General features: G+C 42.0%; 2 protein-coding genes across 6 annotated transcripts in view; one reads left to right on the top strand and one right to left on the bottom strand.

Annotated features, from left to right (window-relative positions):
* Positions 1-553: 553 nt before the first annotated feature.
* pcsk1 (proprotein convertase subtilisin/kexin type 1) lies at positions 554-17,285 on the bottom strand. The gene is made up of 14 exons (XM_061687545.1): positions 16,902-17,285; positions 15,699-15,803; positions 15,483-15,605; positions 12,914-13,060; positions 12,086-12,162; positions 11,214-11,302; positions 10,590-10,762; positions 10,081-10,293; positions 7,925-8,025; positions 7,600-7,833; positions 4,971-5,128; positions 4,332-4,465; positions 3,967-4,128; positions 554-3,045 (listed from the first exon to the last, which is right to left on the bottom strand). Exons 1-14 carry the CDS (start codon positions 17,091-17,093, stop codon positions 2,644-2,646), a joined length of 2,310 nt encoding a protein of 769 aa, XP_061543529.1. The 5' UTR covers positions 17,094-17,285; the 3' UTR covers positions 554-2,643.
* A 6,002-nt stretch (positions 17,286-23,287) lies between these two features.
* Positions 23,288-24,857, top strand: part of cast (calpastatin) — a 41,580-nt gene continuing 40,010 nt past the window's right edge. For 2 of the 5 annotated variants that reach the window (XM_061688193.1, XM_061688186.1), the window contains exon 1: positions 23,288-23,560. In XM_061688193.1, the coding sequence (XP_061544177.1) occupies positions 23,504-23,560 (57 nt within the window). In that variant the 5' untranslated portion in view covers positions 23,288-23,503. Of the gene's footprint in view, positions 23,561-23,992; positions 24,259-24,857 lie in introns of those variants that run through there. The other 3 variants (XM_061688198.1, XM_061688189.1, XM_061688199.1) reach the window with 3 other exon arrangements.

Below are 24,857 nucleotides of genomic sequence, written 5' to 3'. Positions count from 1 at the left end.
GTAGTGGTAAGGAAAATAACGCGAACGCAGTGAAACGTAGAACACAGCGGTTCGATAGCTTTTCAGGTTGCGCAATCAAGCGTGTAGCTTGTTGAGTGGTCCACTGCCAACAGCAAGCCAGCGGCGGATACACACTTAAAGACTGAAGGCCTTTTCACAATGCACTTAGCAGGGCACCTGCGCAGTCGACGAACCCATTCACTGTGTATGCGCTGTGATGGTGCGACGGCGTTCCTCATTTTAGGCATTTTAGAAAAAGTTCTACGCAACTAGAAACTACATATATATATATATATATATATATATATATATATATATATATATATATATATATATATAGCTAGCTTTCTGGTCAGACCAGGGCAAGCAACTTGAAAGAACCCTCACAAGGACAGAGAAAACATCCACACAAGAAAAAAAAAAAAAAAAGCTTCCTGCTATTTCACTTCCTTGATGTTTTTCATCGAATCTGTCACATTTTTTTTTGCTGCAAAAATCAAATGCAGCAAGAAAATCCACATACTCAAGACGTCGCTTTGCATTTTATTTGATGCTAAATCACTTTTTTTTTTTTTTTTTTGTACATCCACTACCAAAATTGCAACATAATATTGGTTTGTGCAAACAATTCTGAACGGAAGCATCAGCCACTAACAAACATAAAAAGATCAAAATTCAGGCTACGCTACAGATAATTTACAATGCAGCATTTTCCCCAAACATCATTCTTGTCTTTTCACCTGGTTGGCAGAGAAGCGGGGCTGGCAGTTCCACTGGAGTGTATGGACCCTGCATAAAAGCTCACTCAGGACAAACAAACTTGTAAAAGCTGCTTTAAAATTGGTCAGTATGTGGCGATGATTATGCTGTCCTATAATAATACAATATGAATGCATTGTAGACAAATGTGCTTGCAGGTTGTCATGCAGTCTCCATCTTGGTAGATCCAGTAATACCAGAGTAGTGCTAACAATGCAACACTTCAACGAACTGCTTATATTTGATAAATTACTGATGTAGAACAAACAACTTATTTCCCCCCCCGCTGAACTACACAGAAGCTTGACAACCATTTGGCAGTGTTGCTATTCTTATTCACATTGATGTTGCAGTAATCAAGTGAAACGATAAACTGTTTAAGGGTTTGATATATTATTTCCATAAAATATGAGGATCCTTAGAAAAATATTTCATTTAATGCAGTATTGTACTTATACACAATAAAAAAAATGCTAAAGAAGATTAAGTTGTTTTTGTATTTTTCCCACTTAGTTTAAACAAAGTAAAATTTCCCTATCATGCAGGGAGAACGGAAGGGGTGGGGGCTGCGGGGGCGCGCTTGTTTCAATGGTGTTACGATCCTTCACATAGTTCAGTATGTATGTATAGCATACCTAAAGTTAGAGGTTTGTAGAAACCCTGAGAATGAATCACTGGTACCAAAGTTTAAAACTTCACTGAGCTGGGCAGGATATATTTTAAATAAAATGAATTTGTTTAATGCTCACTATTTTTTTAAAATGTAGCTGCCCCCTGTAGTGAATATTGTATTGTGAAATGCACAAGAGGCACAGTACTGTGTGAAAGTCTTGAGCCACTATTAAATCTGTTGTTGTTGTCTTTCTGTATCTATTAGTTAGCAAGGTTTATTAACAGACAGACTGGTTACATTCTGATTTTGGGGGTTGGGCAGGGGGTAGACAGTTCCATTGATGCCCAAATAAATTCCTGTGTCCTTTAATTAAGATCATAACCAAAGTTAAACAAGTTAGAACGGCCCATTTGCAACCTTACTTGTAAATTCTGTGAAAATTGTTTTCTGTTTTTTTGGATAATCTAATAAGCAGCTGTCCTCATGTTTCTCATTTTACTATTTTAAAATGAGTGCCATGAAAAAGGTCATTGAAACACAAAGCTAGTGGCAGTACTCCAGTTCACCTACACAGAACACAAAACAGTACTGTGGACATATAAACGGAATGAAAGTTTAATAAACTATTTGTATAATGTTATACATAATATATAATATATATAATTACAAATGGAAAAAATGAATTTAAATTAGAAAATATATATTGCAATCAATTTGACATTCTTGAGTAGACAGTAGAGTTGAGAAACTAAAATTACTGCCGATATTTTATAAGTGAGCGATCTCCTGTAATTTGTAGAAGGGATGTTGTTCGATGATGAATGAACCAAATGGATCAATGAATAAAATACTTAACGAATTCATTAAATGAAAGTAAAATTAGATATGCAGCATTTGGGGGACAACACAGAATCAAATAAAACACCTGTGAGATCTCTTTCTTGTATTCACAATTTTCTTCTCCTTTTAACTTTTGCCCTTTTCCTCTGCTCCCCAACCAACACACAAGCAAATGTTGTAGACTGAAAAAAGTCCTTTGAATATACTTAAGTTGAGCATGTACATTGGTTGCCTACTATTAAAATGTGTTCAACTAACTTATTATTCTATTCTTTTTACGGCGAATATAGGAAAATGATGTCAGTTTACCTCATTGTAATCATGTGCAACCGATGTACATGGCCAAATTAGGTACTTTTTTTCCAGTGTATTCTCTCTCTCTCTCTCTCTCTCTCTCTCTCTCTCTCTCTCTCTCTCTCTCTCTCTCTCTCTCATTTCTGGTCATTATCGATGATCTGAAAAAGGGCCTGCAGAAGGCGATCATCTCTGTGCCTGTATGGCTTGGTGCTGTAGAAGCCATCGCTATAGTCACTGTAGACACTGTGCCCAGGGCCACCGTACTTGTTGATCATGTCCAGAGCTTGGTACAGCTTCTGTGGGGGGGTTTTTGTTGCCAGGAGGGAGGACATTCTTGCAGGCTGCTGCCTCCCCCAGGCTGATTGGGGCCGCTGGACGGTGGGCCTTTGCCTGTTAAAGGCTGTCTGCAGGAGACGCAGCAAGGCCTGTGTGGGGGAGTAGTGGGGGTTGGCTGGCTTTTGGGGTTTCTTTTCAATATCAGAAGGAACTAAGGCTTGTGTTTTAGTCTTCAGAGGTGGACGGGCCTCAGTTGGCTCCTGCATCATTAAACAGATTGAAAAGATGGAATAATATGTCAATTATACCCACACAGAACTAAGTAATGCCAGTAGTAAATAGCACAATTCCGATTACACTCCGATTAACCCCCCGCCCCCACAAACAAACCTTCAATTCCGTTTTAACTTTAGCAATCTCTTTAGTGCATTTTTGTTTGCTTTCTAATGATTCGGCTCTATTAATGTAACAGTTTAATTACCATCTTAAGGTTATGGATACAGCATTGGATTATGACATTTTATTTTAAGATGGAAAAGAGATCTTAGAGATGTCTCTTATCCTAAAAACTTGACTTAAACAGCAAAAAACATTATTCGTGAGAAGAGCACTGTTGGCAGTAGAATAGGTGATGTACTTTAGTAATCAATTGTTTGTTTTTGTCAATTAATTTGTTAACGAGGATTTCAAAAGCCTTTAAAGTATTCGTGAATTTTTTTTTAAAGAAAATTCCGCAAAGATGGCAAATTTAACAAATGCTGAAATGACTCTAATACGATACGTTTTAAATGTGTGTTGACACTTTGCAACTTGTTCTCACAAGAATGCATGAGGGAGTTGTAGAAAAAGTGCACCACAATTTATGCTTGTAATTTGTCAAGCAATAACGCCATGTTTAAGGTGAGCCAAAGTGTCCCAACACACTCCACCAACAACAACATGCATATTGTGCTGCATTTAAAAAATATTTGAAATAATTTTCATTCATTCATCGAATACAGTTATGTAGGAAGATTTGTCCAACAACCCCAAGATATGTTTTTTTCTATGTTTTGTCTCGATCTAATTACGGTGTGCCAATTGGACAAAATCCTACTTTGTTTCTTCTTATGAAAATTAACTGCACTACAATCACATCAAGCATCAACTGGTTGGCCAGACTTAAATGTGCTTGTGCCTACCTCCATCATGTCATCCATATGTTCCACACCACGGCGGTCATTCTGCACAGCATTGTAGGGAATGTACACTCGAGGCTTCTTCATGTGCTCCGGCTTCTCAGATGTTCCGTGCAGAATCAACTTCCAGTTCAAGATCCGACCCTCGTTCTCCATACGGCCCGACTGTCACAACAAAATAGGATTACGCTCAGGAAAATGGATCATAATTTTCAAAAGGGACACATTTTCTGTAACAGCTGGTTTGAGTTTTATAATAGTAATAGTTCCACTATTTTGTGCTGAACAAGTTTCTTTTTAGAGACAGACAGCGGTGAAGCAGTAAATGTCATAAGAGATGTTTTGTCATGACCTATTAGAATACTCACAGTGTCAGTGATCTTAAGGGTCCAAGTACCAGAAGGGTCTTCACCCCATGTGTGGACTGACATGAAATCCCAGTTTCTAAAACCATTGGAGGATGTGTCACGCTCACGCTCAGCGAGCAGCACAGTGCTGGTGTCTGCGGGGAATTTTTTTTTGGTTAGAACATGGTCCTTTTACTCACATGCATTTCCGTGTGTGTGTGTGTGTGTGTGTGTGTGTTGTTATAACAAAATATAGTCTATATTATTTTATTATATTATCCCATAGTTCCTATGTGATTTTATAACTTCACTTAGTTCTGTGACCTTTTCTCACGTACCTAGTAGCTTAATCGTTTTTTCCCCTTCTTTCATCCTGTCTCAGTGGCTCTACCAGCCTCGCTTTTCTCTGAAGGACAAGATAACTGTGTGAATAGGCCTTTCTTTCTTTTCTTTTTTTTAAACTGTGCATTGCTCTTCTGTGTTCATCAGAGGCGCGAAGCAACTGCAAGTTCCTCTCTGACTGTCTCTCTCTTTGCAAATATTTCATTAAAATGACAATGGACAAGATTGTTTCCTGATTTAATTCCAAAACAGTGTGTGTGTGTGCGTGTGCGTCTGTGCATGCGCGCGTCTGTTTGTCTGTCTATGCACGTGTCTCACCAGCTGGCGAGGTAAGTGTGATATGCAGATCGCCTCTCCTGGTGTATTCAATGCTGGCCTCCACCTGCACATGTTCCAGTGAGCCAATGGAATTCTCCTGCCCTGCACAGGCTTTAGTTGGAATCTCTATGGTGGTCTCCCCTGCTGCTTTCAAATCCCTGTGGGAGGCATTAAAATAGCAGGGAACATTAGATGCAAACAACACTCCATGATGCAGAACTCTGTCTTATCTGGTAGGTAGTTTCTTGATGTGCTCTAATTTTGTAGCACAGTCTTTAAACGACAACAGTAGAGAACGATAACAAAATAGTTACTGCACACACCTGGTGTATATTGTTAATATAGCCAGCAACTCCATACTAAAGCCATCTGAACAATACTGGAGGAAAAAAAAAAAGGATAGGGCAACACAAAATGCATGAACATATCTTGTCTGCTGGTTGTGTTTTTGTTTTTAAGTGATATATATTAAAAAAAAAACTACTGTCCTTTTTTTCTAATTTGCTTTTTCTTCCAGTTTGTCTGACAAATGCAATGTTGCACATACAATATAGATTATTCAATATTTACTTGCTCAGATTCTTTTTCTTGGTCACGTAACATTTACATGTTTGATGGCAGAGTTTATAAAGTTCAGTTATACCATGTAAGATAAAGTTTGAATGACAAACTAAAGGCAGGATGAAGATCACGTATACAAATAAAATTTGCAGTAACGTTTCTGTTCATGGCGGCACGGTGACCGACTGGTTAGCACAACTGCCTCACAGTAGTGAGGACCGGGGTTCAAATCCCGGCCCCGCCTGTGTGGAGTTTGCATGTTCTCCCCGTGCCTGGGTGGGTTTTCTCCAGGTGGTCAGGTTTTCTCCCAAAACATGCATGGTAGGTTGATTGAAGACTCTAAATTGATCGTAGGTGTGAATGTGAGTGCGAATGGTTGTTTGTTTCTATGTGCCCTGCGATTGGCTGGTGACCAGTTCAGGGTGTACCCCGCCTCTCGCCCGGAGTTAGCTGGGATAGACTCCAGCACGTCCACGACCTTAGTGAGGGTAAGCGGTACAGAAAATGGAAGAATGGATGGATTTCTGCTCTTCTATTACATATAAAATACATATAAAAAAGAAAACCCCCAAATGCAGAGTCACCTTAATTCATTTGAATAAATAGGAAACAGGAATGAAAGGATTTCTGTGTTCAAGATGATGTAAAGCAGTTTTCAGCAGTAGGGGGACATAGACCACTAACCAATGACAGAAACGCAAACCCAATTCCTCAGGACTAAAGATGTCGCAAGGTAATGGGGCAACTGGTGGTTGGTGCTATTGAGTCCCATATTCCAAGACAAATTGGGCAAAATGGATAATGCAACGTGATGTTAGATGTGGTCGCTCAAAGCTTCTGTTTGTTGATGGAATGATGTAAAGGTTGTTTCCAGGACAAAGGTCAAGACAGCAGGCTGCTTGAGTTCAGTCTCTAATCCCAATATAATCCCAAAATGAATATTTCATTAAAAAGGAAGGATAATAATAATTAAAAAAGGAAGGATAATAATAATAAAAAAAAAAAACAGGGCAAAAGGCTTCCTCTGTTGTGCTTTGCTTGGCAGCTTTGCATTTACTGGCAAATAATCAAATCATGTTTGGCAATTAGCAATGCGACCTAGATTTCAAATGATCCCCAGATGTCATGGAATAAAAGAAAAAAAAAAAGCTTTCCAATTTATGGTCATGGCACCAACAATGCTCTCTGGATTAAGTCTCATTGTTACTGTCCACTCACTAAATTCAGTAAGCAACAGATGCGTCTTTAAAACACAGATGGTTTAAGATATCTTTGCTCACTCCAAAACTGTTTTGTTCTTGTTCTCTTTCTTTGTGTGAGACACTTTAAAAGCCAGCTGAGTTTAGATGCGCCATCATCTATCACTTACCCATGCTAACATGGTAGTAAAGTCATAATTACAGTAAATATTTGGATGTAAAATACTTCAAGGCCATGAATATAAAACAATTAAATGGAAAGAAAAACAGTCAGTACGGCAGTAACTGAGCCTGCTGTGTGTATTTTTACGCTCGTGCATAAACTAGTTCATTGCGCCCCCTTTGTAACCTCAAAGTGCAATATATATTTGTGCCAGTTGAGTTTGAATTTTTGACCATGAATTTTTTGATGGTTAAAAGAGTCTATGATGGTAAAATAATAAATAAATCAGTGTTATGAATGAGAAATTTGTTGTTGGAAATTGTTGGAAATTCAAACTCAAATGGCACAAATATATTTCTGTAATACTGGTCCAGATCGGTGGAACGGTGAACGACTGGTTAGCACATCTGCCTCACAGTTCTGAGGACCGGAGTTCAAATCCCGGCCCCGCCTGTGTGGGTTTTCTCCTCCCACATCCCAAAAACATGCATTAATTGAAAACTCTAAATTTCCCGTAGGTTTGAATGTGAGAATGGTTGTTTGTTTCTATGTGCCCTGCGATTGGCTGGCGACCAGTTCAGGGTCTATCCCGCCTTTCGCCCGATGATATGATGATGGGATAGGCTCCAGCACGCCTGCGACCATAGTGAGGATAAGCGGAACGGAAGATGAATGAATGAATGAATGGTCCAGATCGTTGGGTTACCTGGGCTGGAAAGAGTCATCCCTCACGATGCATTGCTTTTTTTCTGGCACATGCTTCCATGTTGCAGGGTCAGCGAGGTCAACCAGGGCTTTGGCATTGAGAAGACCAAAACCGAAGCGGCTGTTGACCATCAGTCCCGCTCCATTCCTTTTCCAGCCAGGATTATTCGCCAAGGGATCGAACTCTGACGTCCAGACCACAATGTGCTGCAGGTCTCTCCAGGTGAGATCTGGACTGGGTAGGAGATGTGGACAAGGAGGCAGATCAGTGAGTGCCTATTAAAATCTATATCAGCTCTCTATCTTTTAATAGCACGCTTGCATACTTTTGCTCCAGTGCTAGGGCAAATATTCCAGCAGCTAGCGGGGCGGAGGCTGACGTTCCGGTGTGAGTCTGAGTGCACTCATTGTGTAGATCAGCGCTGGTCTGAAGGAAAGTAGACAAACAAACAGGAACAAAAAATATTTTTAGGTACCCCTCATAATGGTAGATGAAATGATAATGTCAAGGCAAAGAGAAGCAAGTATACCACATGGAAAAAAGTATTGGGACACCAACAGGAAGTACAGTTAAAGGTCTCTCCTTTGCAGCTATAACAGCTTCCACTTGTCTGGGAAGTCTTTCAACAAAGATGTTGGAGTGTGTCTGTTGGAATATTTGTCCATTCATCCAGACATTTTGGCGGCTGATTAGCACATCTGCCTCACAGTTCTGAGGTTCAAATCCGGCCTCGCCTGTGTGGAGTTTGCATGTTCTCCCCGTGCCTGCTTGCGTTTTCTCCGGGCACTCCGGTTTCCTCCCACATCCCAAAAAAACATGCATGGTTAATTGAAGACTCTAAATTGCCCGAGGTATGAATGTGAGTGTGAATGGTTGTTTGTTTATATGTGCCCTGTGATTGGGTGGTGACCAGTTCAGGGTGTACCCCGCCTCTCGTGGTCGCCACAGCGCGTCATCCTTTTCCATGTAAGCCTATTTCCTGCCTCCACCAGCTGCCCTCATGTCTTCCCTCACGACTTCCATCAACCTTCTCTTTGGCCTTCCTCTAGCTCTCTTGCCTGGCAGCTCCATCCTCATCATCCTTCTCCCAACATACTCATTCTTCCCCGTCTGGACGTGTCCAAACCATCCAAGATTGCTCTCTCTAACTTTATCTCCAAAACATCGAACCTTGGCTGTCCCTCTGATGAGCTCATTTCTAATTTTATCCAAGCTGGTCACTCCGAGAGCGAACCTCAACATCTTCATTTCCGCCACCTCCAGCTCTTCAGTGCCACTGTCTCTAATCCGTACATCATGGCTGGCCTCACCACTGTTTTATAACTTTTCCCTTCATCCTAGCAGAGACTCTTCTGTCACATAACACACCCGACACCTTCCTCCACCCGTTCCAACCTGCTTGGACCTGTTTCTTCACTTCCTGACCACACTCACCATTGCTCTGGACGGTTGACCCCAAGTATTTAAAGTCCTCCACCCTTGCTATCGCTTCTCCCTGTAGCCTTACTCTTCCCCCATCACCGCTCTCATTCATGCACATATATTCTGTTTTACTTCGGCTAAAGGTAAGATAAGATTTCAAGAGGTGTAAAACGTGGATTTGTATCCTTACTGTATCCTCATTAAGGTGGGCTGGAGCCTGTCCCAGCTGACTTTGCCCGACAGGCGGGGATACACCGGATCCTAAACTGGTTACCAGTCAATCGCAGGGCACACATCGACAAACAGCCATTCACATTTACCTTTACATGTATGAGCAATTCAGAGTCTTCAGTTAACCGCTTTTGGAATGTGGGAGGAAAACTGAGTATCCAGAGAAAAAGAACATGCAAGCACGGGGGAACATGCGGTCTCAGCAGAGGACCGAGATTCAAAACCAGAACCTCTTGACTGTGACAAAACGGTAACCCAGGGGTCACCAACATGTCACCTGCGGGCACCAGGTAGCCCCCAAGGACCACATGAGTAGCCTGTTGTAAAAAATAGCTCACCAATGACGGTGACAATGATGATTTCCTTGGACTGTTGTAAAATGTATCATTTGGAAATATAAACACTTGCAGAGATTTACAGAAATTAATTAAACAAACATAAAATATGAATAATCAATTAAATGTGTTTCATATTGATATTTATCTATTTCCCACCTCATTAAATCATTGTTGATCTTTATTGTGAGAAATTAGTGATCAGTGTCTTCACATTGATGAATATCAATAATTACGGATAATAAAATGTAACTAAATGTAATTTGAGCAAATGTATTGTTACAGAAATCTGTATCAAACTTGTAGGCCCATCGCATCAATCGGTACCCATGAAACATCACTACTCAATTGGGTTGCCAACTTTTTGTATTTATCCATTACAGGAATAAAACTGAGTATGATTTATTTTTTTTCTCTCTAATGTAGTATTTGAGAGTTTTCTTGGAGTTTGAGCTATATAAAGGTTTGGCCGGTGTACTGTATAACTACTCACAATCCTTTGGTCAGTGTAGTCTCCACTGCTGTACGCTGTAGCCAGAGTGGAAGAGCACTTCTCAGCGTACCATGGAGACAAGCCCTGCTGGGAGGCGCTGCTGATTGAGATAGTGTAGATGCTGTCTGTGTAGCCATCACAGTCACAGTTATCCCCCTGGCGGCCACCGTTACCTGATGCCCAAACAAAGATTGAGCCCTTGCCACCTCGGCCCTGAAGAAAGGCATGATAGAGAGCGGTGAAGCAAGAAATGAGACATTTGTTTTGGTGTCAACTATTGATTTATTTCTAATGCGGGAAACACATTTAATTTGAGGCATACCATAGTTTTACTAGTGGCATCGTTTAGTGTGTGAGAATTTGACATGCTTTGAAGCGAGGCAGACAAGCATGTTGTCATTATCGATTGTGTTCTGTTTGATTCCCACCAGGGGCGGACAACAGACCCCTTAGGAACCTCAGTATGAGATCTTGCCAGCTCAGTAAAAGCCGCCTAATGTATAATTTACCTTCTGGATGCCGTACTCGAAGGCTTTCTGAGCCAGACGACCTGGACCTTCGACGGTTTTGCCATCATCATTGGGTCCCCAGCTAGCACTGTAGATGTCCACATGCTCTGGATTGAAGCCAATAGAGCTGGCCTCAATGGCATCCGTCACAATCCCATCCAGCATACGAATGCCTGAGCAGAATGAGCCAAGAATATGAAACTAATGAAAAGTAAGATGCTTATTCTCAGACAGTTCCCTTTCTAGGATATGTTAGCCAGCCACCATGTCCATTCAGGTGTTGTAGCAAGTACTGGATACATACAATTGCTGTGGTGAATTGGATCTGTGTAATTTACAAGCGTGACATTATGCAACCAAGTGGCACAAAATGTGGTCTCAATCAGGAAACGTGCCTTCCCTTCTGATTCTCATTACAATACAAGCAGTGGAGATAGAAATGTGACCAAAATGTGGTGGGTGGTTATGCAACAACAAACCTTTTTTTTGTATGCAAGACCCCAAAAGCGCCCCTAATTTTCCTGTAAGGTCATTTCTCGTATTGATTTCGTTCACCGTTATTCAAATGACTCAAGCAGCATATGATTTTGCATGTACATGTTAAGGAAAATGCAAGTCTCTTACCTCCAACTTTGGAATTGAAGGCCACCCCAACACCACATTTATTGTTGTCTGCTTGCATGGCGATCTCACCAGCACACCTGGTCCCATGCCTGTAAGACAATATTCTCATTAGGTGGTGCAAGCAAAGTTATATCATCTTTTGTAAAAGGGTGCACTGTATTTCATAGCCAAATGGGATGTGTTATAAAAATATAACAGCACTGAACATAAAATCACAACAAATGGATTGTATGCACATCTTAATCTAAATATCCAGTACAAGAGCGGTTTCAAAGCTTTTTCCTTTTGTTGGATACTGTCAGACAGTCAATAATTTAACAATACTGTAAATACAAAATGTATTATTGTAGTTGTATTGTAGTTTGCAATAATGTTAATACTATTTGCCCCTCTAATGGATCACATTAGATTGTACCTAAGGAAGGAGTCATTGTTTTAGAGAAAACCTTCTAACCTTCTTTTCTACCCATATGCACCACAAATTAAAAGGGAAGATGTTCTATTGCTCTTCCAACTTTTGCAAAATATGAAAATATACTTTGTGGACAAAAATGCATTCTTTTGGGGTAAAAAATGATTCACTGAGATGTGTGTATAATCAAATCAAGTTCAATAAATTGTTGCAGGGAAATTGAATTAGAAACGTTAGGTGCTCCAATAACATAACATGCCACCATTTAACTGATATCCATGCAGCCCCCTGTCAGAATCTTTCAATCATTAACATATCAATGTTGTGAGCATGTGGTATTGCGCTTGCCTGAGTCTGGAAGAACATAACATTCTAAAATTCCCATGCAAAAAAATAGTGGCAGATGTAGACTGATGGCAAGTGAAGCGTTCTGTTGAGTATATCAGCATTGCCAACATACTTGTTTTCATTGGTGGCGTCATATCTGGGGAACGGGTCAGGGTCGTTGTCGTTGAAGTCGTAGCTGGCTGCTGCATCCTTTAAAAAAGAAAAAAAAAGTCAGATGATGAGCGGGCGTAGCTAAAGAAAAACTGGGATGATGACAGATTGCCACATGCACAACTGTCAAGTGCTGACACGTATGAAGCAATTCTGTCTAAAAAGGATGTGTTTGGGATTATAAAAGGAATCATTTGATGTTGATGCGCTGTGAAATTCATTTTACCTTTCAAAAATAGTAATTGATCAGATTTATACAGTTTTGGGGTACTCAAAGATACAATGGGATCAGGAACATGGTAGTGTATTGCTTGTAAAGTAATTTAATAAAAAAGTTAAGGTTTCAGATTTATGTATTTCCAGCATCACGTTGATTGGTATTACGTTGAAAATGTTGGCGGCTCACACGTCTTTATATGTTACGGGTGAGTGCCTTGGCTGACTGAACCGCTCTGATTCATCAGTGCAAATGGAAATAGAGGTTCAATAAACATGCTGCTTTTCGCCATAAGTGTCATTATTCATTGTTGTGGTCAGACAGTGGTGCTTGGCTTTGAAGAGCAGAAACACTGTAAGAAGAAGTAACGCTAGATGAAATCATTTGACATTCCTCCCCAAACAGCACAAAAGCCCCAAGTATATTTACTAGGCTACCATTAGAACAGATAAAGTCAATTAGAGCTAAAGCAAGGCAGAAGATGTCTTTGCCTTGCAAGGTGTCACCACCAGCGTTGCTGTGGAAACAGCAGACTGAGACGAAGGGGCAATCGCCATGGAAACAGTATCTTACGTAGTTGGAGTAGATGTCTGTGTGGTTCCACTCCAGCCCGTCATCCAGAACAGTGATGACCACTCCTTTGCCCGTGATCCCCTTCTGCCACACTGGGATGACGTGCAGGTCCAGTTTTGGCAGGGAAGACGACGTGCGTGTGTCTTGCTGCATGTAAGACAACAACAAATTCCATGATTGTTTATCCAGACTACAATGTGCATTTAAATAGGCTCTTTAAATGTTATCATGTGTTGTAAAAGGTTAGGCGATTAAAGCTTTTCAGCTTCATCCAGTGACATTTACGGGCTTACAAAACTGTATTGTTGTATTTTTTTTCATAATTTTTTTGTCATGGCTGAAGTCCACTCCTGGAGCCACTCGAGGCTTTTGTGTTGTCCAGAGCCTGATTATTTTCACAGTCAAGTGCAAGTCAAACCAGTGTATTGCAGCCTTATATCTTCTCATTTGCCTTGTTTGTTCCACCTAGATTATTTAGAAATGTTCTCCTTTAACTTTGCTATAAAATAATTGAGAGATGACATGGACCAATAGCAAACTGAGGCTGATGCCTTCAAACTACAGAGCCTTTTTAAAAATTATTTTACTCTCATTCTACTTGCGCATTATGCACAGACACTGCAGAATGCCACCCCAACATGTGAATCATACATGTGATATACTGTATCATTGATTTTATTCCTCTTTTCAGCTCCTGCATTAGTTCTCTTGTTGAAACTTGATCTATTTAATGAACATGTATTTTTGTTTGAGCAGTCTGCAGTTTAACCCCATTATTTTACAAATATTTGCTTTTTTTTTCATTGAAACTCCAAATTCCTTGATGATGAGGTCACAACCGAGATAGTCTGAGAGTCGAACACGTATACAATTAATGGCACAATGCAAAAACACACACCTGAGATTGATAGATGCGAGCATCTCTACAGAGATTTGCATGAAACGAATGACTTAGTTACCAAGCCCAAGAAAAACTGCAACATTTGTTGCACGGTTGATACAGATTGAGACTTGCACAGCCAAGGGTATACACACACACACACTCAGCCATGCAGGCAGGCAATGACTCACACCCTGATTAAATTTTCAGGCAAGCCATAAAGGCATCCGCTCAACTCTCCCCTCTGCTGCGTTGCTCATTCAACTCCGTCACACACGTAGCTCCGCCCCCTCTCTAACGTAAGCAAACATCACATCTGATCTGCCAGCGTCACCATCGTCTGACCTTTCCCTCCTTCATTGGCTCTCTTCACTTAGTCACCACTTCCCTTCACTCACAAAAGCACACATTGCAAATTGTGTTTTTCGTGTGTGCCATATTGTAAGTACTTTGGCATTACTTTTATTTTCATGAATGACTCACAGTGCATTGAGTGATGGGCCAATACATTAAGTGGCATTTTAAGATAGTCCTTCCTTGTTGGAAAAAACAACAAAAAAATTTTAATGTTGTTTTCTCATTCTCCACAAATGTGTGACTCCTTTTTTGGTCAATGCAGGTATGGAGAAGTAGTAGTTAAGTGGACTCTCTTCCCATCTTTCAGAAAGGCACTGTGAAGCAATACACATTTAGAGTCAATGTTCCCCAGCTAATGAGCTCAGTGGGTTTGTTGCACAGGATGTGATCCATTTAACAGCCAGTCAGTCCGATCTGATACGCTGTTTATGTGCTGAGCTTGGATTAACATACTGTAAGTAAAGGCCTCATTCTGTGCAACACCGCCCAAAGGGGTCAATCCACGGTCTGGATGTCGTGAACAGGTTAGTAATATAACCTAGAAGGACGTACACGGATGCGCCCAAACTTGGCCTGAATGGGCCCAAAATCCCATTCAGGGTGAATTGGGACTTAATGCATTGTGCTCTACTCTGTTCCATCCAGTTGGATTATAGTCTCTCCACCCACTCTCATCCCCACTCAGACAGCATAACCAATTAAGCAAATGGCTCTTTTGGACAAAATGCTTGTTTTATTATCTTGCATGTTTTGTTTTGTTGTTGTCATTTTTAGTCTCTGGTGGGAATGTAGTAGGCTATATAGGAACAGAGCAGGGTGCATGTGTTGAGCTGCGCATGCAACCTGTGGTTTCAGAACCCTCTATAGGGAAATCAGAGAAGCCGCACGCAAACAGAAGGCCAACCAAACAATACGTACAGTAAGTGATGTGACCTGACATGAAGACAGATCCCAGGCGTGTAAGCAGCAACGCATTCAAACACAGCAATCATGCATAGACAAATGAACATTTAAACCCCAAATTCTGTATGTTTCGCACATGGCAGTGTTTCCCAACCATTATTGAGACAAGGCCCGTATTTAAGAAACATCTCACACCACCAAACGAAAATGTCACAAAATAATCATGATGTCATCTCAATTCACTCACAAATTTTACCCACTGTCAAATCTGGGTGTGTTCTACCTGTCACTGTACTGTATGCCACGACTCGCTAGCATAGAGATACATTATTGATGCTCTCTAATGACACACTAATGTGCTGCGGTACAGTGGTTGGGAGTCACTGCTCTGTCGAGAGTTCACGTTTTCCAGCTTTATCGCAGACTCACCAGGTACCACTGCTGGTTCCACATGGGATCATCAAACAGCTTGTCCGCTGGGCAGTTCCTGCACTGCCCGAGGGATGCCCGCTTGCTGCGCCGTTTCTCATACTGCTGCTCTGCCCACACCACCTGCAGAGACAGATGAGGTTACTCTGTGTTCAAGCTGGGAAGGAATAAACACGCAAAGACGAGTTTAGCTGAACATTAAAAGATGCCACTCACTCGATCATCCTCCGACAGCTGCCTGGTGACGAGCGTGGCACTTCTCTTCATTCTGCGGGGTTGTTTGTGATGTCTGAACAAGAAATGGTCCTTCAGGGCCCCAATCTGGAGAGATCATATGAGGCTGAATCGTGAAAATGTACATGACACTAAACATTATGCTTAGTGAGCGCTCATCAGCGCAGTGTTAAGATTGAAATTCTACCTAGACAGAAAATATGATGGCAATACTTGTGTGATATGATATGATCCAATACAAAACCAAGCTAATAAGGCTCTATTGAAGAGATACATTTTAGAACTGCACTGCTCCTGAGAAGTGTTTCTATTATGGTTACCATTATTGAAACCGTTCAGCTTTTCACCAATACACACTCTAACCACAATAATAAACATATTGTTAATGTTGAATATCCGACAGTGCCAATTAAAGCTGGCCATATTTATCCATGTATGGAACAAACAACTCTCATACTAGATATCATTTGATTGCGCAAAGTGTATCTTATGTTGTGGGTGATGAGTGTATGCTGATGTCTAATTTCCTTCTCAGATATAACCCTGCAGTGAGGATATCAATAAGCCATATTCATCTTTGATCTCAAATTTTGGATTGGATTTTATTTGATTGTTTATGTATGCCTGACGATGTGGCCGGTTGATATAATCTTACAAATTGTGCTGTAAATAAAAATATTGTACAAATTGTATAAATCATTACAAACCATGCATATGGTACAAGATAAGTAAAACAGAATACAGAAGTTCCATGTTATGTTCCCTATATGATTGGTCGGATGAAAAGCATTGCGTACGTCATACACCCACTAACCACTCATCATTTACAGCCAGTTGTAATGTGTTTGCATAAGCGAAGACATTCTGGAGAACACGAGGAAAGCAACCTCCATTTATGAGGAGAGTGCAAACTGTGAGTCATGCATTGAATAAATCCACCTTTAATTTAGCAGCTGGGCTGAATGCTGTAATGTGTTGTTGGTTCTACCGTTTTATACTCTAAGGGTCTAATCAGAGTAAGCAGAATAATTAATAATGCTCTCCTTTTACAACATATTTGAGAGACTGAACCCTAATTAACGCCTCGAGTTTCCGTGAGGGTCATTCTTCCATTATCCAAATAATTAATAATAATCAAAATGTGTGTTCTGCTTTGACGAAGTCCTTGATATGACTGGTGCGTACCTGTCGGACCAGTTGGTAGTCCAACTCCCGGGCGATCTCCGCCGCGGCATCCACTCCACCCGGGATCTCGACGGCCCACTCGTTCAAATATTGCCTGTCCAAGTAAGGCGAGCCCTGCACGGAGTGTGGAAGCACGGAAGAGAGGACGGCGAGAAAGCAATACATCACCGTGGGACGACATCTTAATTCCATTTCAGAGGAAATTCAACCAGATAGGAAAAAAAAAAAAAAATCACACTGCGTGTGGATGTTCCAGAGGGGGGGGGGGGATTAAACTACTCAATGTATTCGTGTTAGTGGTGATCTACAATTGTTATTTCCTCTGGTGCAGATGGATGGAGGAAAACGCGTTTTTGCTCCGTCAAGGAAACACTTGGTGATGGTTGTGTCTGCGTGCGTGTGCGCGTGTGCGGTCACGACGAGGGGCGGGTGTTCATACGTCAAATTACAGTTGCTATGACGTCAATTCGGCATCTACCTTCCGTAAACTATTAAAGTGTCCCTTGAGGAAGAGAATGGAAGAAAGTGGTTGGGGAGGGGGGAGGGGGCATATGAGCCTAAAAATATCCCAGAGAGAGGAGCCGGAAAGAAAGAAGGAATGTAATAAAAAATAAAATCTTCATGATTTTGGTTAGTCCTAATAAAATATGTTTTATTCCAATCGTGCGCAAGATGTACATGATGCGAATCTTTCAAATATATTTTATTTCAGTTGAAAGTTGCACGTTGTGTTCATTGTATTTTCAGAAGAAGAATTGGGGATCAGCACCAAGGACAGTTCCGCTTTCTCAACAACCTCACTGAGGCATGTTGGAAAATCAAACGGGACAGAGGAAGAAAAGTGCAAGCACAGTATAGCATATAACATCGTATGGACATTACATTATAGATAATATTCGATGTCCTCCTTGAGCTTGGGAAAGAGGAAAAATGTCACACGGCACCAGGTCGGGTGAGTGGGGAGGTTGCTCCAGCACGTCCATGTTCTTTTCAGCTAGGAAGTGTTGGATGCTCAGGGCATTGTGGGCATGGTGGAGCAGTCACAAAGTTGTCCTGCCACAACTCTCCTTGCACACTGAACAAATCAAATGTCGTAGGATCTCTTTGTAGACATACTTGTTGATCGTCTGGCCCTGTCGTCATGCAGTGGAGTGGACGATATAAAGTGTGAATGTGAGTGCGAATGGTTGTTTGTTTGTATGTGCCCTGCGATTGGCTGGCAACCAGTTCAGGGTGTACCCCGTCTCCTGCCCGATGATAGCTGGGATAGGCTCCAGCACTCCCGCGGCCCTTGTGAGGAGAAGCGGCTCAGAAAATGGACGGATGGATGGATGAAAAAACTGGCATTTGAAAAGGGGTGTGTAGACTTTTCATTGATCGATGTTGTGGTCGTGTCATTGGACTTGTGGCCGCATGGCACTCGGCTGACGAGAGGGGCGAAGCTGTCAACTGATCACCACCTGGTGTGATGTTGGCGCCGATGTTGGGGGGAGATGCGGGTCCGTCCTGACTGGCCATACGTATTTTGAGGGTCTGTTGGGAATGTCTGACAGAATCCCTTGTCAGAAGATGGTTAAATTTCCCACCTCCGGCAGAACTTCCCCCACATCTCGGGGGAGGTGGGGACATCGAGTCCGAGTGGACCATGTTCCGCGCCTCCATTCCTCAGGCGGCCAAACGGAGTTGTGGCCGTAAGGTGGTCGGCCACAACTCCAGTTGGTCACAACTCCGCTTTCGCGGCGGCAACCCCCAAACCCGTTGTTGGACAACAGCGGTAAGGGATGCCGTCAAGCTGAAGAAGGAGTCCTAGCGGGCCTTTTTGGCCTGTGGGACTCCTGAGGCAGCTGCTGGGTACCGGTTGACCAAGCGGAATGCAGCCTTGGTGGTCGCTGAAGCAAAGATTCGGCCATGGGAGGAATTCGGTGAGGCTATGGAGAAAGACTTCCGGAAGCCTTCAAGGAAATTCGGGGAAGCAGTGCACCATCAACACTGTGTATAGCAGGGATGCGGCGCTGCTGATCTCGACTCGAGATGTTGTGAGTTGTGAGGAGAATACTCCTCAAGACCTTCTCAATTCCACTAACACGCCTTTCCTTGAGGAAGCAGAGAGTCTGGGATCTCTGAGGAGGGCTCTCCTCAGGCTCTCCTATGGCTGGATGGATGGAGAGATGATGATGATGATGATGATGTATTATTATTACTAATGAATAAGAGAAAAGGAAAGCTGATTACAATTTGTCTTGTATCTTTGGGCAGATGAAACTGAGGTCAACTTGTATCAGACTGACGGGAAGAGAAAAGTAAGAAATGGAAAAGTATGGCATGGACATGTAGGACTGGGAAAGCAACAGGCTCATTTGATTTTTTTTTAATTTTTTTTTAATTGCAGATACATTGTGGTGATGTCCATCCATCCATCCATTTTCTGAGCCGCTTCTCCTCACTCGGGTCGCGGGGGAGAACATGCAAACTCCACACAGGCGGGGCCGGGGATTGAACCCGGGTCCTCAGAACTGTGAGGCTGACGCTCTAACCAGTCGTCCACCGTGCCGCATTGTGCTGATGAATGAAGCCAAAATAATAAAAACTTATCATGGCCCAAATAGTTACTGTATTTAACCAATGTGTATTGTGGAACAAATACTGTATGTAATACATAATACAGGGTGTAATTTTATGCTTTACATGACAATTTGTTGTTTTTGAGGTGGAAGAGGAAGTGAGCTCTAATAATAATGAGGATGCTGAGCTGTAGCTGTTGTGGGTGATGATGAGCACGCAGTGGAAGGTGCACGATGAAGGAGGCAGTCCATATCAGACAAGATGAGCACAAACAAACATGGCTGACAAGGACACTGTTACACAAAAAGGACTCTTGTTCTAATTGACCTGTACAAAACAAGACAAAGGCGGAAGATGTGGTTCCAACAGAGGGAGCTTCTCAATCACTGTGAATTGGACGTGTGAACACTCATACTGACTGATTAGCTTTGGTCATCTGGTCGTGAGCAAACAGCTTGGCTCCCGGTCAGCAGTGTAATCCACCTTTACCTAGCAACAACTGTTTGCTTTGAGAGGAGGCAGTACACGCGCACGCACGCACACACACACACACACAAACACAGTCAAGAAGCCACAGAAAACAACAAGATGGGCACTGGCATTTGCAGCAGTATGTGGTCTCCTCACTGAGCTGTCTCCCTCATCGATTGTGGCCTCTTCTTTCTATCTGATAAGTGTGCGTGCGTGTGTGTGCATTTGCGCGCACACGTTCATGCGGCTTCCCCCGACCACTCACGGAACAAAAAGATCCGACGAGGTCACAGGAGTGACTGCATTTAGTCCACTCATTATTTTTCCAGCTCTGAGACAGAGTGCAAGGCGCACTTACAGCTCGCGGATGACGCACAAGAACCTGCAAGGACTCAGGAGGAGTCGAATCTGTGAACTGCAATGCACTCAAAATAAATGAAATGTGGTGAATATGAGGGAAGACTTAACGCATACTTCCTGCACCTTGCACGGTTTTATTATGTTCCTTTTAGGCTAATAAAATAAAAGCTTTTTGGGGCTTTTTTTTTTTGTAGGCATGTCTTCCTCACAGTTTGTTTGGGTTGTGGCCTTCCTGTGTGGAGTCTTCACGTTCCCGCCACAAGTTTCTGTGCAATGCTGGGAGATAACACATGAACGCTGACATTGAGATTGGTTGTTGGGCTTCCTGTGTGAAATTTGCATGATGTGCCCGTGCCCGTTTATACTTCATTGCAGCAAATGGGAATTTGCCTTGCAGACAACATAAAAGGACACCAAGACAGTTTAAAAACAGTACAGACAATGTAAACCAGTCAAAACAATTTACGAAAAGGAAAAGACAGACATTTAACGGATAAAAAAAAAAAACAGTCTCACAAGCTAATGGAGGGTTCTCCAAACTACGATCCGGGGCACATTTGCAGCCCAGCATGTATTTTTAGCGGGCCACAGCATAGACTAAAATAACTATATGACACGGGCCGTGTCGTTAGCCTGCATCGTGCTGCAATACTTATTTTATTTTCAAATATACACCATATGCAAAAGTCAATACATTACAGTTTAGGATAGCTATACCTATATTAATGAATTGCTTTGGTGTGTTAAATAAATCAAAGATGTCGAAGTGGCCGTTGCCTCCTTCAAATTTTCTGTTTGCAGTCCTTGGTAGCAAAAGTTTGGATACCCCTTGTTGATGCGCCGATTGTAGTTTTCGGTGGAATTTGGCAATTTTATTGCTCTGCGGACAAACAAGTCTCTGGTCCTATTTGTCCAATATGAGGGGACTTTAAGTCTCTGGCTTGAGGGAAAGACCTCCCAACAATGGTGAACAGGATGTTTTTTCCTGTCCCGTAAGGCTTTGGCTTTCCTGAGCACCGGCTATTCAATAGTCATCGGAAGAGCATGTGGGGCACTGATGAGATAACCATGCTTTGCATCTTCTGGGCAAGTAGAAGTTGCTGTTCCTTCCTGCAGACAGTCTCAGAGCTTGCCTCCAGTTACAACATGCTGTCAACTATTGTGTTCCCAAACAGGATATTGATCAGCGAATTGGATGTGGTTTCCTTTGATATATGGTAAGTCGGTGGGGGTGAGGAAGTTGGATTCTTCCTGAAATCCATGATCATGTCTATTGCTTTTGAGGTATTTAGTAAAAGGGAAGAATCGTCACACCGTTGAACAAAATCATCCCCAACTGCGCTGAAATGCTGAGATCCGTTTTTGTTGAGTAGAGTGACAATCAGTGTGTCATCTGCAAATGTGATAATGTGCCTGTTCTTGTACTGCACATGCTTCTACAGTCATCTGCATAAAGAATGTACAGCAAGGAGGAGAAGGCACAGCCCTGAGGGAGACCAGTGGAGGAGACGCAGTGATTAGACAAACGTACCATGGGTTTCCTGTACTCCAGTTTCCTCCCGCGTTCTGAAAAGATGCATCTTAAGTTAACTGAAAACTTAAAATTGTCCAAAGGTGTGTTTGTCTATGCGTGCCTTGTGATTGGCTGGTGACCAGTCCAGGGTGTCTTGGCTAAGTCAGCTGAGTTGGGCTCCAGCTCACCAGCAACCCTAATGATGACAAGCACCATAGAAAGTAAATAAAGGGAAAGTATTTTAGTAATTACCAATACTGAAAATTTAGGGCAGCTGATATTAGGTGCTGGTTGAATACATTTGTTAAGCACTGTGAATATGCCGTGGAGGGGAAAAGGAGCAAAGCATATAAATGTGAGCCAGAGTACAACTCACATAAGTATGTTTTTTATGTTTTATTTTGACTACATACTAACAACAAGATGATGAAGATGAAGAAGACGATGACGATGATGACGACGACGACGATGAGTAATGCAATAATAACAATGATAGTAATCATTTAAAACGCAACAACAACTTTACACAAAAAAAAAAAAAAAAAAAAACATCCTAAACTAAAATCAATCACATTTGTACACCTTTCGAAAAAAAGGAGAAGGTCTTCATTGCTCCCTTTACATCAGAAGACTTAGAAAAGATTTGGAAAGACTATCATCTCACACCTGCTCACATCTAAAGACGAGTTGTAGAGATTTTAGTCTCAGACTGAGATTGAAGCCCAGCCCCTTTGTTTGCAAAGTTTCCTCTTTCCGATTTTGTTAGCACTCATCTATTGGTTGTTGGTTGTGTCACGTCACCGCAAAGACTGATAATAATCAAATCTAATACCAAACACGAAAAGTCAATCACCTATTTAGAGTTAAACTGTGTTTTTTTTTTACCCCCACTAGAGGGCTGCATTGAATATATTTATACTGCACAGTCACCAGTGGACGCATTACTAGACAGGACACGCCCCACTGCAACATGATTGGCTCCTGATACAATAGCCAATCATAGTGCAGCGCTCGCGTCCTGGAGCCAGTAATATTGGAGCAGGGCGTGTCCTGCCTAGAAACTACGTGGGAAATCTAATAACGCCCAGTGGAAACATGATTACGTAAACGATGACTCACCCGACCATTGGTTTGGGGCGTGTTCTTTTAAATACTTTGCTGGCGAGGTTTAAAAAGGACATTGACATACCATTCACCATTCACCTAATTGTACACGCACACAAAGACAGTTTGTCACGTGAATAAAAGACGCATTGTTGTTGCTTCACAGATGATGACAGTGGATTTGAAACAGCAATATCTTAAGATGTTATGAACAGTTTCACGTGTCTGCTGTGCATAGTTTAATACAGTGGATTGGAAGAAAGAAAGACAGAAAGGAAGAAAGTTGTGGGTGTGTCCAATAACATTGACGTTGTTACTTTCCCCCTCTGAAGGAGGAAGCTGTTTGAAACAGAATGAAAAAAAAACGATATACGTCGTCTAATAACACACAAGTAGGCCAACATAGTAACACACAAACTCAGCAACATTGTGCATGTGGTAAAACATCTTGAAACCATCTTCAAGCCTGACAAAAGCGGTGCCAGCGGGGAGGGGCAACCTTTTTTTAATTTATTTTTTTTCGGCTTCAAGGGGACTTTTGAAAGACTTTGAGCGCGTGAAAACCGTTGATCCGGTCCCAGTTGTCGTCAAGATGCCGCACAAGAGGAGAAACCACGACCATCACAAACACGCAACAGCCACAATGGAGGTGAGTAAAGATGCGATGATGTCGAAAAAAGTCGAAGACGTGTCGTCCTCAGGGACCGCCTAAAACCCTTAACCTAAAAAAGGTCCCCGCCCTGACGATGGAGGAAGATGTAAATCTGTCCCTTCTTCATGTGTGTGTGTGTTGTATTGCGTGGTTGTGTTTAGTGATCACATTCAACGTGCTCTGTTGTGTTGTTTTCATTGTCTTTTGATGCTTGCTGACGTCAAGGTGACAAAAGCGTCATTTTGTGTGGAAAACAGACATCTGATGCGTTGCACAATTGCAGCAGCATTGTTCATGCATGCATGCATGCGGTGTCATCTTGTCAAGATGTGCAGCCCACTTCTTTGGAGGTACAGTGCAGTGTGTGGTGATGAAAATGAGGGGTGGTGCATAAAGCGCGCACACACACACACACACACACACACACAAGTCAGGACAAGACTATTGTTTACTGGGAGCGGAAAAGAATGAATTCGATGTGAGTTGGGCAGTGAGGAAACAGCACAGACAGCTTTGTGTGTTAATTTGCCCACAGTGAGCTGGGAGTGGCACATGCACGTGGAGTGGCATGGGAAAGTTAGTGTAGTGTAAGAAAGAAAAGTCAACCGAGGAGTGAGTTCCAGTGCTGTTTAATTCGAGTCGAGTGTTTCGCCTCCTCTCCCCTCATGGCGTATGCAGCCTACTACAACTTTGTTGTAAGTACTTTTGAGTCCACTTGCTTGCTTTACAAGTTTGACAGTAACACACTTTGTTCACTTGTTGGCTTTCTACAACTGTTAACCACCAAAACCAGTCTGAATGTTGAATCGGGTGGCTGACATCTCAGTGAAACTTTTCAGATTTGGGAGAATTCTTTCACTTGCATGCCAAGTACTGTTTTCTTTACGAAGGCCTTTCTAGAGAGAGGTGTTGTAAAGTGTAAACTTTTGGCTCGGCCTGTATCAACTCAAAAAATAACATAAGCTTAACTTTGGTTTAGTCGGCGAGTGAATCTGTGAAATCCATTATTTGTCTGAGATAAAATGACGAACCAAGGGGGAAAAAAAATAAGGTTAAAAAAAAACAGGATCCTGTCGAGTTTCCCCTGAATCCACTCCCTCACAGTCTGTTGCCAAACAATAACGCGCAAGGATATTTTTGGACTGATGGAATTTTTGCCTAAACTTGCTGAGTTTCAATTGTACACCCCCAAGTGAACATTTTTTAGCAATGGAAGTGAAAGTGGATATTTTGTAGACAAAGTGTCACAAAAACATACATGTGAATATTCTCATTCATCCAGGTCATTCCATTC

This window comes from Phycodurus eques, chromosome 10 (assembly GCF_024500275.1).
Source record: "Phycodurus eques isolate BA_2022a chromosome 10, UOR_Pequ_1.1, whole genome shotgun sequence".
In the NCBI taxonomy this organism is placed as follows: Eukaryota; Metazoa; Chordata; class Actinopteri; order Syngnathiformes; family Syngnathidae; genus Phycodurus; species Phycodurus eques.
This window is presented reverse-complemented; position numbering and strand designations above follow the sequence as displayed.